The 19,143-nt window shown below is 44.6% G+C and overlaps 1 protein-coding gene across 1 annotated transcript in view; it reads right to left on the reverse strand.

The window, feature by feature from the left end:
• LOC116756376 overlaps positions 1-18,759 on the reverse strand; it is a 62,165-nt gene extending 43,406 nt beyond the window's left edge. The window contains 1 exon segment of the mRNA XM_032636631.1: positions 12,223-18,759. Coding sequence (XP_032492522.1) covers positions 12,223-18,759 — 6,537 coding nt within the window.
• Positions 18,760-19,143: the final 384 nt, after the last annotated feature.

Genomic DNA, 19,143 nt, shown 5'->3' on the forward strand with positions numbered 1-19,143 from the left:
TTTTATTATAATTTGAAAATTATGTAACATACATTATTCATGTCAGTAAAAATGTGTAATACACTTTTGTACATGTATCTACATGCATACGTTTTTCCTGGAGAGCTGGTTGTTAAACATTCACCAGCACCTCATCTCTTCTTATTCATGTAGAAGTCTTTATTTTAAACTCCTCTTTGGGAGGAACTAGTGCAATCAGCTATGGCTCTAGAAAGCAGACCCTCAGAATGGATATTTGGAGGTAGATCACTCATGAATAAGATGGCAATTGGCACACTGTTGCTGGTAGTGTGTTGATGAACTTTGGCATGCAGTAGCATCACAATCACCAAGACTGTTACTTGTGGTGATTGGGTTGAAATAAAGATGGAAGAAGCAGCACTGGGTCACATGATAGGTGTAACACTTGAGCAGTATAGGGATATGGTAGTCATAAGGGTTGTGGAACTTGAAGTTTTCTTGGTTCTACCCATTTGCTAGAGCTTTATTTATAGCTTAGAGGCTCAAAGGTGTAGGAGATTCCAGTGATCAGCAGCCTCACCTGTTTCAAGATTGCACTGCATTAAAAATAAGAGTGTTGTTTAGAGACCTTTAAACCTCATAGCATTGAGCTGCCAGCTAAACCTCTTGCAACCAAATGCTGTACAGGAGCCAACGGATACATGGCCAAAAGGTTCTGAGATGCAGTTCATAAGATTCTCAGAACGTCCTGGGTGACCAAGCAACTTGTTGCCTACAGCAGTGGTCAACTCAATCATGCATACTGGTTGGCTCACCCTTCTCTTTCATTCCCCAGTCCTCACTCACACAAAAGCCTTTGTTTCAGGCTCTACTTTGGGGGAAACTTGAACTAAATAAGACATGGGTCTTACTTAGATTGGGAACTAGAGACATGTCAACAAAACCTGAAAGATCAGGTGAGGAAGGCTGAGGGAGTAAAGGAGGCGTCCAAGTTAAGCAAATAGTTTATGTGAAAGTCCTGAAGGGGGAAAGAGCTTGATCTATTCCAGGTGTGGAAAGAAGACCAATGAGGCTGGAGGAGAGAAAGCAACTGGGGAGAATGCATGAGATGAAGCTGGAGAGTGGGCAGGACCTTGTATTTCTCTCGCACTGGATGTTTCTTTGTCACTGGAAAAACCTCAGTCCACTAAGCTGCCTCCTTTTTTCTCCCTTATTCCTATTTGCAACGTCTTCAAAATCAGAGTTGCGATGAGAGCAAAACAGTGAAGATGAAGAAATCCTAGTTCATATTTTGGCTCTTTCATTGACTTCATGTGTGTTACTTTGGACAAATTATTAAAGCTCTACTTTAAATGGTATGGAGACAATAAATAAATGTGCTATGTAAAATACATAATATTACTATTAACATCACAAGCTATGAAACATTGGAGGTCAAGGACACAGTCCATGTTTCACAGATGAATGAAGTAAAACCTGAAAGCATTGTCAAGGCCCAAAAAAGACACCTTTGCTCACAGCAAAATCACAGAATTAGTGATAGAGTTTGGAAACAAACATTCATGATCAAGCAGAGCTGAAGGAACCCCAGCCCAAGGCCAGAGGAAGGGAAAGCCTTTGACTTCTTCATATTGATAAAGCCAGAACATGTTATAGAACAAGAATTTTCCCCCATGGAATGAAATTATCTGTTGTCAGTGATATGAGAAGTGGGATAAAGAAAAAAAACCCAGCATTTATAATGCTCTCTTTAAAGCAGTCCCCACCTACACAATACATGTTAAGCACCTGGTAATTATGGCCTCCAGCTTGTATACTTATGGTGGTGTCACTTTATTTTTGAAAGCCTGCTTTTCTGGCTCATATTTCAGTCGTAGAAGTTCATGTGGCCTAAAATATGATGCCAACTAGTACTACCAGGAAGTAGGTCTGTTTCAGAAGCTATTTCATATGCACTGGGTTAAGTAATGCAATGGGTTCAGCCCTGTTCCATAGTCTGATCACTTCCCTGGTAAGCACAGATGATTAAAGAGACTTTAAGAATTTGCTTCACTTTGGAAATTCCCTGGCGGTCCCATGGTTAGGACTTGGCGCTTTCACCAGGGTATGATCCCTGGTCGGGGAACTAAGATCCTGCAAGCCACACAGTGCACTTCATTTAGACGGTCTTCTACTTCTAAACAAATGCTCGCCTGTGATGAACAGTTTACTTGTTACGATTAACACTGATCAGTGTCTATCCCATACCTAGAAACCATAGCAACAGCTTGGAAGAAAATTATGTAAAGATTCTCAAAGCATTATGCTTTTATACTTTTCCTCCTAGGTTAGAGGAATATCAAAATTTTCTTGTAGTTCTATATCCCACCAGATACCACAAGATTATGGTTTTCGTTTTCTCTTTAGTTTTCATCAGTTTGACTCTACTGTGCCTGAGTGTGGATGTCCTTGCAAATGCTTGTTCTGTGCATATTGAGATGATATTTTTTGTTTCCTTTTTTGGTTTGTTAATACAGTGAATAACGCTGTATCAATATTTCAAATGTTAAATATACATTGCATTCATAATTATAATAATTATTTATTATAATCATAATCAATTTTTCTCTCTATGGTAGAAAAGCGTTTATCACTTTCCTGAGATGCCCAAAATGTACTCTTCAGAACATTAGCTCTGTGGCATGTTAATGGAAATTGTGCAAAAAGAGCAGATCAAATTAGTTTGGCAAATGATAGGCTAAATAGGTGACTTCTCAGGGGTTTTAATATCCTAGAGTGAATTGTTAATCTATAAGAGAAGGGATATGTTATACATGACTTTCCACATACTTATTTGACCATGGACTTATCTTTTCTTACATCATCTCTCAAGACCAGAGTTCCATGGAACACACTCTGGGAAATGCAACTTTCTATTAGGTAGACAGGATGTGTCTGATTTTCTACTTGGACCATGAGCTTTCCAATAGAAACCATCATACTGAACTCATGTTTGTAACATCTATCACCTGCCCAGCATTCTTTCACTTATTCATTTTTTTCAACAAATATTATTTGAACCCCTTTGTATGCTAGATTCCATGCTTGGGGGGAAAGAGATGAAACATATGGTTTCTGCCCTCAAGGAGCTCACATTCAAAAAGAAACCTCAGTGAATGTTGGCTGAAGCAACATGCAAATGAAAGAGCACCTAGTGGTTGAAATCTAATCTTAAGTCAGAGCACTTTGAGAGGAAAATAGAGACAATTCCTAAAAGGAAACTTATTTCAAAAGTCCCAATTGCCTGTGTGTTGCCAGACCCCATTCTCCTTCCAGAGTCTATCACAGAAATATTGAAATATTCAAAATCCCAGAAGAGTTAACAGGCAGTACAATTTTTTTTTTTTTTTTTTTGGCGGTAAGCGGGCCTCTCACTGTTGTGGCCTCTCCCGTTGCAGAGCACAGGCTCCGGACATGCAGGCTCAGAGGCCATGGCTCACGGGCCCAGCCGCTCCGCGGCACGTGGGATCCTCCCGGACCGGGGCACGAACCCGTGTCCCCTGCACTGGCAGGCAGACTCTCAACCACTGCGCCAACAGGGAAGCCCAGGCAGTACAATTTTTATACATCATATATCTGAGTGAAAATTACATGAGGTGCTGTTTGGGGTATACCCATCTGTTCTGTACTGCACAATCTCACCATTGAGAACACCTGTCCAATTCTCTTTCAAATGAAAGTTACAACTTCTGTCTTTTGATTTTGACCCTTTTTAAACTGTTAGGAATGTTTGAAGAAGGTTTTCCCGGACACCAATGTTGAATATGTACCCTTTTATGTGCTCACAAAGCGTCTTGTTCTTATTCTATCGCAGTTATTTTGTCACAATTTCATAAAGTTGCCTGTTTGTTTCTTTATTCCTCAATGGATAGTAAAACTATGAGGACAAATCATGTATTCATCTCTATGTTCCCAGAACTTAGCTTCAAATAGAGTCTGATACATAGTAGGTCCTCAGTGAATATCTGTTGAATGAATCAGCCCCTTTGATCTGGGCACCCACTTACATTTCCAGCCTCATCTCCTGCATTCTTTGCCTTGACTTTTCCTTCAAGCAACAAAGTGTGTAGTTCTCAGTCCTTAAATATCCTTCTTCTTCCATCTTCACCCCTTACCCCTTTCGCCTGACTTGCTCATACTAAGCCTTCACGACTCAGTTTAGGGGACTTCCCTGGGGTGCAGTGGTTAGGAATCCGCCTGCCAATGCAGGGGACACAGGTTTGAGCTCTGGTCCGGAAAGATCCCACATGCTGTGGAGCATCTAAGCCCATGCGCCACAACTACTGAGCTTGTGCTCTAGAGCCCAGGAGCCACAACTACTGAAGCCTGTGCGCCTAGAGCCCGTGCTCCGCAACGAGAGAAGCCACCAAATGAGAAGCCCGTACACCACAACAAAGAGTAGCCCCCGCTCACCACAACTAGAGAAAGTCCACGCGCAGCAACGAAGACCCAACACAGCCAAAAATTAATTAATTAATTTTTAAAAACCGACTCAGTTCAGGATTGACCAGAAGCCCTTGGTGAAGCACTCTTCCCCTGTGTTCCCTGTACTACTTCTCCACATTGAACTGACTTTACCTGCCTATTTGTTTTTCTCAAGCTAGTCTGTAGGCTTCCCTGAAACAAACACCATTTTACTAGCCCGGAGTCTGGTACGTAGGATGTGGCCAATAAATGCTTGTGGCATCCAATCAAATTAACTACACAGAAGTTCTTATTACTCCCACCAAGTTCCTAAGAAACTTCAGCAAAATAGTTAACACAAAAGCTCAGCATCTTCTGAACAGAATATGTACTCAGCATTAAGCTGTGTTGTTGGTAGGATGGCTGGGTACTCCTGAGAGGGGTAATTACTAACACCCTGGGCTGTGTTGTCCAATATGGTAGTTGCTAGTCATATGTGGCTATTTAAATTTTAAATAAAAATAATTAAATTTAAATAAAAATTAAACTTTAGTTCCTTAGTCACTCTAGCTACATTTCAAGTGCTTAGTAGTAGCTAGTGGCTATTGGATAGGCAGCTCAGAATAAACATTTCCATCAATGCAGAATGTTTTGAGGCAGCACTGGTCTAGCCTGTAAGACCCAAAGAAAATAAAAAGCACAACTTTCAGTAATTGTTTAAGAAACAATTCAAGGTTGTTTTGTAGACCTAATGCCCAATACTGCTTTTCAGAGGGCATGTTAGAAAGTCATTTCTGGCTTAATGAACAGCCCAGGTGCTGAAGCTAGTTTTAGAAAATAATGAAAAGCCTAAGGATTATGTTTATAAAACACTGAACCAAGATGACTGTGGGACAAATTTAGATTGTTCCTAAAGCAATAACTTGGGAACTTGGTTACTTAAGCATAGTCTGCAACCAAGTATCATTAACGGTTTGTTTCTGATGTCCAAAATTTGAAATTCCATAACATCACCTAAGAAGAATTTCACAAATCTTGTGGGCTCCTTAAAGTGCTTGTCACGTAGAAGATACTTAAATACATGTGGGTTGAACGAAGAACTTTTGGGGGAAACAATCCTGATTCATACATCCAGATGTCCTTTGGAATTAAACACAAGGATGTTTGACATGTGATGACTCTTGGATTGTTTTTGGAGATTCTTTCCTGCTCAACTAGTTTGTGGGCCAGAACACTATTGAATTTGGCAACACTAAACTGAAAGCAGAGTCAAACCCCTGGTCTACTTGGAAGCAGTGAGGGGAAGTCTTAGCCACATGCTGTCCCTGTCATGATAACAATCAAAAAAAAAAAAAATCTTTATGAATACTTTTATATTCAATGACTGTAAAAGACTGGAGGAACAACCTTAAAAATGTAGGAAGATTCTGCATGTGAGATGTTTCCAAAGTGTACTGAAGTTCCTGCTGCTCTTTAAAAAAACTAAATGTGGAAATTGTAGGCCATTAATTATGGGTGTTGTTTATAAAAGGCAAACAAACAAAACAAAAAGCAAACAACCCCCCCAGAACTTTATTCAGCAGACCTATACTAAAAGAAAAGATGTTGACTAAACATCAAAAAAGATTGGCAGATGAATATAATTTCTATGTTGTAAGTTAAAACAAAATGTTTAAAGGTATATATGCATCATTTTTGGGTGATTCTCCACTTTTTTTTTTTTTTAAAGAAGATGTTGGGGGTAGGAGTTTATTAATTAATTAATTTATTTTTGTTGTGTTTGGTCTTCGTTTCCGTGCAAGGGTTTTCTCTAGTTGCGGCAAGCAGGGGCCACTCTTCATCGCGGTGCGCGGGCCTCTCACTATCGCGGCCTCTCTTGTTGCGGAGCACAGGCTCCAGATGCGCAGGCTCAGTAGTTGTGGCTCACGGGCCTAGTTGCTCTGTGGCATGTGGGATCCTCCCAGACCAGGGCTCGAACCCATGTCCCCTGCATTAGCAAGCAGATTCTCAACCACTGCGCCACCAGGGAAGCCTGATTCTCCACTTTAATGAACTCTCTGATTTGTTGACGCACAACCAGTCCCAACTCAACTGTAGTTGAAAAGCTGCCATTCACTTTGATCAATAGCAATGCAAATTAGAGTTCTTTGCTCAGCAAGTGACTGGCGTACAATAAAAACTCAAAACATCAGCTAGTACTATCACTATCTGCATTTGATGTCAGCTAGGACTAGTAACTGCTGGGACTTGACTTTGACAAATAAGGGTCAAATGACAATTATTAACCACCCCAAATTAATTCAAAGCAGATGTAGATCTCAGATTCTTGACCAAATATAATGATGCTAATTAGATCATTGGCTTTTCCCTCATCCAATATTAAAATCTAGGAAAGCTTTGATTGAGCAGAGGAAGGTTTTTGTTTTTTTGTTCTTTTTTTAAGAAATCTCATAAAATCTAGTGTGCACTGGTTTACATCAGATCCTGGCAGAGTTAACAGGGAGGGAAAACAGCCTCCTGAAATAAGTGACTTCAGTCAGAAGCTACAGCCCAGGAATGTTTTTGTAAGAATGCTGTTATAAGGACAATGTGTCTCATTACTGCCTCTCCCTACAGTCCATTTTTAATTATTGATGTCACTCTTTCCTTCTTTCTCTGCCCAAACAAATATAACATTTAAACATTAAAGAGGCTACAGAGTCAGTAACTGAATGGAAGAAAGAATGAATGATTTAAAGAAAGAGATTTCTAAACCAGGTTACCCCCGAGGTGTGACTTACTCCCTCACTTTCCTCACGGGCAGGATTTTGGGGACTTTGTCATATCAGAACACAATTCATTCAAGCCAACTCTAAGGGCCACAGCAGAGAAGAGCAGCAAAAGGAAATGTATATATTGGTGGGTGTGTCCCTGGGTCATCAGCCTCACCTCACTTCTTTCTCTCGTCTTACCCAACAATCCTCTGTACATTTTCTTATAGAGTCGGAGCTAGAGTTTATCCTTAAACGTATGACAACATTATCAATATATGTTTTCCCTGGGTCACGTAATGGGATAGTCTAGCCTTTGTATGTGTGTCTTGTGTTGAGGAAAATGGTAAGAACTTTGTATATGCGTGATATTGATGGACCCTTGAGGTCCTGTGTTACTTTTTTTTTTAAAGCAGAAAGCTATCCTACAAGTGTTTACCAGAAGATAGATATCTAGATCAAACACTTAAATTTTACAGACATTCGCACCCAAACTTCAAGCCAGATGCACAGCGATATCATGGAGGAGGCTCTGCCCGGAATCTGCCTGCCACACTTAGGCACACACACACTCGTGGGTGCTCTGGCAGGACTCAGAGAACACAGGAAAGTGAATGAACCCGTCAACTAACAAGGCCAGCTTCCTGGGCTCCTGACTCTTCTGACTGCTTTCTTCTCTGAGCACTTACTATCCTACAGCCTAACACCTGACTACGCACTGTGGCCCCAGCTTGGAGTGCATGTGCTTGAGGGTCTCTTACACAGCCAGACTATAAACTTTTTGAAGGCAGGATCATGCCTTACATTTGGCTTATCTCCTCCTTTGTGCCTAGCACAAAACTCAAAAAGGGATTGCTAGGTGTTGGAGGAGCAAATGCACAGAAATGACTGTCTTATGCTTAATCCAAACAACAAAGTCCTTCTTGGCTCAGATTACCAGCTATATCACCTTCACAGAGTTTTAAATGGCCCATTGGAGAAGTCTCTCTGCTCCTCAGACATTGTATTTATGTTTATAATACAAACAGCCATAGTGTAAGTGAAGGTAATTCTATAAATTTTCACCACTGCCAGAGTAGGGCCAACTGCCTATATCCTTTTCCAGAATCTAATTCATTTCAACACATTTTATTATTACCTGGGCCAGCTGCCAGTGGTGCCAACTGAAAGACCCAGGTCTGACCATGAGGAGTTAAGTCAGCTCAGATATGGCCCAGTGGCCTCTTTAACTGAAAGGCCCATGAATAGGGTGAGGGTGAGAAAGCTGGCAGTGGAGAACTTAACCAAGCGTTTAGGGTCTCAGGATGAAAAACTTAATGCCGCATTATATTCCAGAGATATTGTAACCAGAATTAGAGGATTGATGTTGCCTTTTAAGCTGGAGAAGCTCAAGCAAACCTGTTCAGCCTCACTCTGATTCCTGAAAATAATAGCTAATATTGATTGGACATTTAGCTATATGTGTTAGTGCTTGAGATATTTATCTCTTGGAAACTTTCTAAACTCTATGTGTTAGGTACTACTTTTAGTCTCACTTGCCAAAGAGGAAATAGATGCAAAGATTAACTAATAACATCCCCACGCCACACGGCTGGTTAGTAGTGGAGCTGGCATTCAAACCCAGGCGGTTTGACTCTACGGCTGCTCCTCCTTGATTGGCTGCCTCCAGTGAATACAAAGGACCCTCATTTTTCTCTCTCCTTTCACCCTCACTTGTCAATGTTCTCTGTAAGGGGCACTTTCAAACGGTTTTGGGCCTTCTAACTTAGCCGAACTTCCTAGCCTCTCAGAATTCCTTGCCATATCCTGAGGATGGGATGGGGAACTATTCAAAGACCTTGGCCCATTTACAGGGCACCGCTCATGTGCTTAGAATTATTAAGGATGTAAAAGGGGCCTCGGACGATGGGCTCCTGCCCACAAGTTATATACAGCCTTGCAAACACAAGTTTCCTCAAATAACTGGAGGACTAAACAATATATAATCACATGATAGTATGATCTAGCTGTCTAGGAGAATGGGAGAGTAAGTGGAATAGGGAAATATAAAAAGATTGCCAGGCAGCATTAAGAACCCATTCAAAGTTAGTGTTCATGTATTCAAAATGAGACCAGTCAGCATGGTGACAGTTTTCTAGCCATGCTCAGTTATGTGAGTGCAGTTACCCCACAGGCAGAGAGTTAGAACTATACCTGGATTGGGGTTTTGCTCAGCAAGTATCATAGTAAGAGTTGAAATATATTCATGGGAGTGATAATGATTGATCATGGAGGTCACTTATACCAGGTATAGAGGGAAGACATGAAGGATGTGGGGACAGTGACAAGGTGTCAATGGGTTGTAGATCCTAGGGCTATGAGGATTGTTGGAGTCAGGGTATGGGAGGGGCACCACGGGTCCTGCAGACACAAGTGCTGTGGAAAATCAGAAAAGGTACAACTCATATGGGCCAGAATGGTTGGGGGGAGGTTTCTTTGAAGGTGGTAGGATTTAGTCTGAGAATAAAGGACAGAGAAGAACTCAAAATGGAATATTTCAAATTGGGGACGTATCTGAGCAAGGTCATGAAGCCTGCTCTAAAGATAACAGATTTAGGAAATAGCAAGGAAATCAGCTTTACTAGGATGTGAAGTTTGGATTGGAGAGTTGGTAGGGCATAAATTTTGATAATAAGTGTTGCAAGATAATGACTCAGATACAGGGAGTACTAGGACTATTTCCATCTTCCAAATATTCCCCAAAAAATCTGTACATTTTATTCTTTTTTTTGCAGTGAATGTGGATAAAGTCTCTACAATTTAAATGGACAATATTGCCCCTGTTTGAAAACCTTGTCACACTTTGTCAGTAACTTTTCCTCCTGTTTTTGACACCTTTTATTGGCTCCATATGGTGAATTTATGTGTTTGCCTTACAGTGTTCTGTGTTGAATAATTTAGTACAGCTAGAGCTGACTGAGGCAGAGATTCAATATACATTTCAAGGCTTCTAAAAACTTAACCAAAAATGTCCAGCTAAATAGATTTACACAATGACCTAGATGGTGATTGCCATTGCCAAGTTAAAAACAACCAAACACAAATGATTAAACTTTATATAACTAAAACCAATTCTTCATGTTCCACATCATTCATTCAACATTTTTGAGCACCAACTATAAACCAAGAACCATGGTAGGTAATGGGGATACAGGAATTAAGAAACAACCCTTCCCCAGCTAGCAAGCAAGACAAGTGAAGAAGATACAAAGTGCTATGAGAGCAGCAAACACAGGAGCAGATAAGAAAAGTTTCCTTACCTGGAAGCAGATGGGAAGCCAGGAAAGATGTCTGAGAAGCATTTGCATCTGAGTTAAGTTTTAAAATTCCAGCAGCAGCTATTTAACCAGCTACAAAGCAGCAGAGTGGGTTCCTGGTGGGTGGAGGAAGCTGCAAATGCAAAGGCTCAAGTGAGAGAAAAGCTTACCAGAGAGAATTAGGAGAGCTCCTGAGTAATTCATTATCTTGGGGGATCAAGTAGGGGATAGTGAGAGAGATTAGCAAGACCAGATTTAAAAGATCATATGTGTTCTGCAGTGGAGGCAACTTGGAGCCATTAATCAAATTTAAGCAAAGGAAATTATTTACAATAGCCAAGACATGGAAGCAACCTGTGTCCATCAACAGATGAGTGGATAAAGAAGATATGGTATATATACACTACGGAATATGACTTAGTCATAAAAAAGAATGAAATATTGCCACTTGCAGCAACATGGATGGACCCAGAGATTATCATACTAAGTGAAGTAAGTCAGAAAGAGAAATACAAATAACATATGATACCACTTATATGTGGAATATAAAAAAAAAGATACAAAGGAATCTATTTACAAAACAGAAATAGGCTCACAGACATAGAAAACAAACTCATGGTTACCAAAGGGGAAAGGTGGGGAGGGATGAATTAGGAGTTTGGGATTAACAGATACAAACTACTGGATATAAAATAGATAAACAGCAAGGTGCTACTGTATAGCACAGGGAACTATACTCAATATCCTGTGATAAACCATAACAGAAAAAAATGTGAAAAAGAATGTATGCATATGTATAACTGAATCAATTTGCTGAACACCAGAAACTAATGAAATGCCCACGGTCACGAGACCCCTCCACAAGACCACCAGAGACAAGAGTCAAAGCCAAACGGCAAGGGTCATTTATTGCAGGTTCGAACCTGGACCTCCGCGCACTCGTTGCCGGTGACGCTAAGAGGTCCCGATGGAGTTTAGTACAGCTCTTTTATAGACAGGTACAAACAAGCTCGCGACCTTCAGCGGTGGGGGGTACTGATTGGCTAACTTTTAAACAAAGACATTAGTCACTGATTGGTTAACTTTTAAACAAAGACACTAGTCACCGTCTGATTGGTTGGATGGTTGTAAAAGGGGGTTCAGCAAGCATAGTTACAGAAGCGAGAGCGGCTGGTTAAGTTTCGGTTTCCTGAGGCTTTGTTTTTCAATTAGGAATACTTAAGATGGGGCCATAGTTACAAACAGTACAAACAGGAAGATCGATGCAATCCTAGCAGCACTACGGCCTAATGGCAGGGCATCAATTCAGTCCTATTTCTACCAAAGTAGAACATAGCCCTTCATTCCCCCTTCTTTCATGAACCAGAGGAGCCAATCTTGGGTCCTCAAGGCTCAGTTTCTTCATTTTTTAAGTCCTCGTATGGCTGATATTGTGATCTTAATACCATTAGCTGAACTGTGTTTATTCTTTTTCGGACGAAATCCATGATTTTGTTGAATATACAGGGGCCTATAGTGAGGAGGAGAAGGAGGCATAGTAGAGGGCCCAGGAAGGGGAGGAGGAAGGGAAGCATCCCATGAAATCCTGACCAAAGGGGATTGTCCGCTAATTCTTTCCGACGGCGGGCTAAGTCTTCCTGGAGCTGGTGAATTTTGTTTTTTACAATGCCTGATTTATTTGCATAAAAACAACATTTTTCTTTTAGAGCGAGGCATATCCCACCCTGTTCAGCTGTCAGCAAGTCTAAGCCCCTCCTATTTTGTAGGACCACCTCGGCCAGCGAATCTAATTGGTCCTGTAAGTCCTGAATGGTTCCAGAGAGGGCTTCTACATCTTCTATTAATTGTCTAGATAGCTGATTATAGGAGTGAAGGGAGACCCCAAGACCTGTACTCCCTGTGGCCACAGCTCCTGTAATTCCTAGTCCTACCAGGAGGGGTATGGCTGTAATGGCTCGTTTGGTTCTTCCTGCCCAAAGGTCAAAGCTGGGAATGGGCAATGGAGTGTCTCCCGAGATCAGGTCTACATTAGGGAGGAGGGTGGCTAGGTTGCAGACCCCTGTCCGGTTCTGGGGTAAATAGGTGTATGCTAGGTTATTTCCACAGACAAAGACAGTGGTGTTAGGACTACAGAGGGAGGAGTTTACGGGGATATACTGACTACATCCAGTAGATGAAAGGATTCCCAAGTCAATACTGGCGTTAGAGAGGGAATCGTTCTTGACAAAGCATGAGGTATTAAAGGTAGTTGAAAACTTTGAAAATTGTATGGGAAACGGCTCCAGGAGTAAAGTTGGGTTACATTGTTTGCTGATGTTTAAATTGGCGAAAATGGGGATGGCTATAGGGCGGGGCGGTCCTTGAGGAAGGCAGAGCCAGCAATCTTGTGCTAAGTTGGGGTTGGCGGTATTTAAAAGCGCAAAAGTAGCTTCTAGTATAGTCGTGGTTTGGGGGTCCAGTTCAGAGGGATTGACCTTAGGGCGAATTAGGGGGTGGTAGCTGAGCTGTGGGTACAGATCCTGATAGGCCTTTTCTATTTGTCTTCGGGTTTCTATCTGGCGCACTTCGTCTTGGGGCCCTCCACCGTCTGACATATGTATGGGGGCCCTGGTATTCCAGCACACCGGGGTCCCGGGAGTGCCAATGCATCCAGCCTGAAGGTATTTATTATTATCACTAATGGTGGGACTTTTATTATTTTGTAGTGTGGCTGTGAAATAAGTCTTGTTATTGGTCCCTGTACATTGCTGGTAAGAGGAGTAGCACGTGCTATGCATTGATTCCTGAAAAGTAGAACAGGGACAGATAGCTCGGGGGGGGAGTGGTTTAGGCTTATGGTGGCATTGCCAGCTGGTTTTGACCCCGGTGCCTCCATATACCTGAACAAGGTATGCAGTTATTCCCCCGCAATCCTGCATATGAGTATACCTTCGGGGAACAACAGGAGTCTCGCTAGTACCTCCCCTGCACTCGCAGGGTGCACCATATAGTTGTTGCATTAAAGCATTCTTATTGGGGGGGGGTTGAATCCTCCCCTCGTGGCCCGAGGGTTGAGGGTTAGGACTGTCATTAGAGCTATCAGCAGTACCTTGGTCCTCATGGGGGAGGGTATGGCGTAAGGTCAGTTTGAGGGGATTGTCCTTACTCCGATCAACCGTCCAGGTGACGTCAGCTTTAGTGGACTTGATGAGGTCAGAAAGTGGGTCCACCGGCTTGACGTGGGTGTAATGGATCCAGGCAGCTATGCTGTCCACCTTGATGGCCGTCGGCGTTGTCAGGATGATCTGGTAAGGTCCTTTCCACCTGGGTTCTAGGGTCTCTTGTCGATGGCGTTTGACAAGGACCCAGTCACCTGGTCGGAGCTGGTGTGGAGTAGGCGGGGGTCCTGTTGTATATAGCTCTTTTAGTTTGGGCCAGATTGTCTCATGTATCCGCTGTAAGGCTTGGAGGGAAGACAGGAGATTATTTTCTGGGTCCGATTGGATAAGGTTAGTCTTTAGGTTAGGGATAATAGGAGGAGGCCTACCATGTATTATTTCGTAGGGGGTAAATCCTAGCTTATAGGGGGAATTTCGCACCCTAAACAGAGCGTAGGGGAGTAGGACTACCCAGTTAGCGCCAGTCTCCATGGTTAATTTAGTCAAGGTCTCTTTTAGAGTTCTATTCATTCTTTCTACCTGTCCTGAACTCTGGGGGCGGTATGCACAATGTAATTTCCAATCAGCCCCAAGTATGGAAGCCAGATCCTGACTTACCTTAGAAACGAAGGCCGGCCCGTTGTCTGACCCTATCATAACTGGAAAGCCATACCTGGGCAGGATTTCTTCTAGTAGCTTTTTAGCTACTATTTGTGCTGTCTCATTCTTGGTCGGGAATGCCTCAGTCCAACCTGAAAAGGTATCTATAAACACCAGTAAATATCTATATCCATATTTGCCAGGCTTTACCTCCGTGAAGTCCACTTCCCAGTAGGCTCCGGGCTGGTTCCCTCTTTCCCGGATGCCAGCGGTTGGTGGGTGGGTGTTAGCATTATGGAGTTGGCAGACTGCACAGCCAGCAACCAGTCGTTCAGTTTTTTCGGAGACATTTTTAATTTTAAGTCCAGTCTGTCTGATGAGATCCTGTAGCCGTCGGGCGCCCAAGTGGGTGCTACGATGGATCCGTTCAAGGACCAAGGTTCCTAGTTTTTCTGGAAGGAGGATATTGTTCTTAGCGTCCCGCCACCATCCGTCTTTAACCTGGGTTAGAGGGAGTTTGTTTATCCATCTAATGTCATCTTCCGAGTAGTCGGGTTGGGGCGGTAATTCCCGGGGCCCTGGATCCGGCAGTTGTAGGGGAAGTAATGGTATTGGAGTGTATGCCGCCTTTCGAGCCGTCTGGTCTGCCAAATTGTTGCCCCGGGCGACTGGATTTGTGGGTTTTTGATGCCCCGGGCAATGTACAATGGCTAACTTTTTGGGTTCCCATATGGCCGCTAGCAAGGCCAGGATTTCCTCTTTGTTCTTGATGTCTTTGCCCTCTGCTGTGAGTAGTCCCCGCTCTCGGTATATTGCCCCATGTATGTGTGCGGTAGCGAAAGCATACCGGCTGTCTGTATATATGGTGGCTTTTTGGTCTTTGCTCATCTTAAGAGCTTGGGTCAGGGCAATTAATTCAGCTTTTTGGGCTGAGGTCCCTGGGGGGAGAGTCTTTGCCCATATCACCTCAGTTTCCGATGTTACCGCTGCCCCCGCATACCTCTGACCTTGCTGGACAAAACTACTGCCGTCAGTGAACCATATGACTTGTGCATCTAATAGGGGCTGGTCACATAGGTCTTCCCAAACCCCATGGATCTGAGCCAGTACCTCTGCACAATCATGGAGTGGGGAGTCTAAGTCTGGGTCAGGTAATAGAGAGGCAGGGTTTAAAGCCCGTGGTGGAGTGTAGCTGATTTTGAGAGGATTTAACAGTAGACCCTGGTAGTGGACCAATCGAGCATTGCTCATCCATCGGTCGGGAGGCTGTTTGAGAACCCCGTCGATGGCGTGGGGGGTGGTGACATGTAATTCCTGTCCCATAGTTAGTTTGTTGGCATCCTTTACCATTAGGGCTGTGGCGGCGATCACCCGGAGGCAAGGAGGCCAGCCTGCAGCCACGGGGTCCAATTTCTTCGATAGGTAAGCGATAGGCCTGGTCCAAGGACCGAGGGGTTGGGTCAACACGGCCTTAGCTATGCCTTTGTTTTCATCCACAAAGAGGTGGAAGGGTTTGGAGACATCAGGGAGACCCAGGGCAGGTGCGGATAGCAAGGCAGTTTTGATCTGCTGAAACGATTGCTCAGCCTCCTCTGTCCATTCAAAGGGTGTCTGTTCTTTGGTGGCTAAGTATAGTGGTTTGGCCATTTCAGCAAATTTGGGTATCCATAAACGGCAGAACCCAGCTGACCCCAAAAATTCTCTCACCTGTCGAGGCGTGGTGGGTCTGGGGATGCGGAGGACAGTCTCTTTCCGTGCATCTGTGAGCCATCGTTGCCCCCCTTTCAGTAGGTATCCCAGGTAAGTTACCTCAGGCCTGCAGATCTGCGCCTTTTTGGCAGAGGCCCGGTATCCCAGGGTGCCGAGAGTCTGTAGGAGGTTTCTGGTTCCCTGCAGGCAGGCTTCAGTGGTCCCAGCAGCTATTAAGAGATCATCAACATACTGCAGGAGGGTTATATTGGGGTTTTGTCTCCGGTACTCACTGAGATCCTCGTGTAGGGCCTCATCAAACAAGGTAGGTGAGTTCTTGAATCCTTGGGGAAGTCTGGTCCAGGTGAGTTGTCCGTTTATGCCTCTCTCGGGATCCGACCATTCGAAGGCAAAGAGTTCTTGACTTTTGGGTGCTAAGGGTAAACTAAAAAAGGCATCTTTGAGGTCCAGCACAGTATACCATTGTTTTTCTGGACTAAGGGTGCTCAAAAGAGTATATGGATTGGGTACGGTAGGATGGATGTCTATGACTCGTCTGTTAACTTCCCTCAGGTCCTGTACTGGGCGGTAGTCTTTACTGTTAGGTTTGTGGACTGGCAGCAGGGGTGTGTTCCAGGCCGACTGGCAGGGACGCAGTATACCTAGGTCAAGAAGCCGGCGAATATGTGGAGTGATACCAGTTTTGGCCTCTATGGGCATGGGATATTGTCGGACACGTGCAGGATCTGCCCCTGGTTTGATTTCTATGAATAGGGCTGGGCGATGTTTGGCTAGTCCCATCCCACCTGTTTCTGCCCATGCTTCGGGAAACTGCTGAAGCCATGACTTTATATCTTGATTTTGGGAGGGTGGTTCCTGGTGAAGTCGGTACTCATCTTCCAAGTTCAGGGTGAGCACAGATATGGGTTGGTTGTGAGGGTCTGTTATGATCAGCCCCTCTGACCGAAAATGAATTTGCGCTCCCATTTTAGTAAGTAAGTCTCTCCCCAGTAAGGGGCAAGGGCTATCGGGAATGACCAGAAAGGAGTGGGTTACTTTTCCCGTGCCCAAGTCTACAGTTCTCTGAGTGGTCCAGGGGTAACGTTTAACTCCCGTAGCTCCCTGGACCCAGGAGGTTTTGTCAGAAATTTTCCCGTGGGGCTTAACCAAGACCGAATGCTGTGCCCCTGTATCCACCAGGAATTGGACTGGTTTCCCCTCCACTTGTAGGGTTACCCTGGGTTCGGGGAGGGGGTCCGAACCCCGTCCCCCCTACTCTGCATCATGTGTAAACAGGACTGGGGTGGTGGCCTTCGGTTGCCATTGCCCCTGGTTGGGGCGCGGCTGCCTTTTTTGGGGGCATTCCCGAGCCCAATGGCCTTTTTCCTTGCAATAGGCACATTGATCTCTGTCCAATGGTCGCCTGGGAGGTCGAGTGGCTGGGGGGCCCCCTTGATCTTTCTGAACAATGGCGGCCAGGACCTTAGTCATTTTCTCAGTGGCTTTAAGTTGTCTATCCTCTGGGGCGTCTCGGTTATTAAAGACGCGCTGAGCAATACGGAGTAGGTCCTGTATCTGTTTGCCCTCCAGATCTTCTAACTTCTGGAGTTTCTTTTTAATATCAGGGGCTGCCTGGTTAACGAAGGACATTACAACGGCAGCCTGATTTTCGGGGGCCTCTGGATCCATAGGGGTATATTGCCTAAAGGCTTCCATTAATCTTTCTAAATAAGAGGAGGGACTTTCTGTTTTACCTTGTACAATTGAATATACCTTGGCCAAATTAGTGGGCTTGCGCGCGGCAGCCCGGAGACCCGCCATTAGAGTCTGGCGATAAATGAGCAGTCGTCCCCTACCTTCTCCGGTGTTGTAGTCCCAATCATCCTGCGGGGGGCTAGTTAAGGGAAAGGCTGCATTAATAAGATCAGGGTTAGCGGTGGGTTGACCATCATCTCCAGGAACCAGTTTTCTTGCCTCCAGCTGGATTCGTTCTTGTTCCTCGGTAGTGAACAGGATCCGGAGAAGCTGTTGGCAGTCATCCCAGGTGGGCTGATGGGTAAACATAACACTATCTAGAAGAGCTATTAAGTCTTTAGGATTATCAGAAAAACGAGCATTCTGGGTTTTCCAATTATATAAGTCACTGGTAGAGAATGGCCAATATTGGAGTCGGGGGTTCCCTGTCTCATCGGGAGGGCCTATTTCTCGCAGGGGTAGGGCTGTGGTGGAATCTGGATGGCGGAACCCTGGGTCGCGCTGAGTGCGTCCACGGGTGCGTCCAGCCGGCCCAGGGGAGTTATTTTCATTGGGCAGGAGGGCCGGCAGTGCCTCTGCCTCTCGCTCCTCCGGTTCTGACCTGGGTGGCCTCGCGGGAGGGGCCACAGGAGGTTCTTCCAAGGGGAGAGGAGCAGGGTCAGGAGCAGGAAGGGGGACCGGTTGTGGGGCCAAAGGAGGATGTTGATATGGAGGGGGTTCTATGAGAAGGAGGTCTTGGCTGTCAGAAAGTATGGGTGCGGTTGAGGTCTGAGGCTTGGGAGGTTTAGTTGGTCGGGCCGTAAGGATCTTATATGTCCCTGATGACAAAAAGGGGGCCATCCAGGGAGGTGGGTTTTCTACCAGGTCCTGCCATACCAAGATGTAGGGGATTTGGTCCGGATGGCCTTCTTTCCCTGGTAAGAAAACTCTAGATTTAATTTTTAGGACTATAGGAAGACAAAAGGTACCCTCGGTGGGCCAACCAACCCCGAAAGTTGGCCATTCAGAGCGACAGAAGGTAATAAGTTTTCTTTTCCGGATGTCCAGACTGAGATCGTGTCCTCGGGATTTCACATCCCCAAAATTAGTGAGAAGGAGGGAGAGAGGGGTACTCTGTGTTTGGCCCATGTTTAGGTCCTGGAAGAGGTTGGTTAGAAAAGGTTATTCTGAAAACGAAAAAGTGATTAAGAGCAGTCCCAATAGCGGAGCCTGTAAAAGGAGGAAGGGAGGTTATCGCGTGCGCGCTTCAGATGGGCTATCAACCCCCAGATGGGTCGCGGTGGACGTCTCCAACCACGCCCAACTAGGTGTCCTATAGCGCGTCCGCCAGGACTGTCCTAGTCCCCAAAACAGAAGGTACCTTGAGCCAGCTTACTTACCGATCGGTTGTCAGCGATGACCCGTTGACCTGATGTCTGGTGGGCTTGGGGGCATCCCGGACGAGCCCCCAAATGAAATGCCCACGGTCACGAGACCCCTCCACAAGACCACCAGAGACAAGAGTCAAAGCCA

Source organism: Phocoena sinus, chromosome 7 (assembly GCF_008692025.1).
Source record: "Phocoena sinus isolate mPhoSin1 chromosome 7, mPhoSin1.pri, whole genome shotgun sequence".
Classification (NCBI taxonomy): Eukaryota; Metazoa; Chordata; class Mammalia; order Artiodactyla; family Phocoenidae; genus Phocoena; species Phocoena sinus.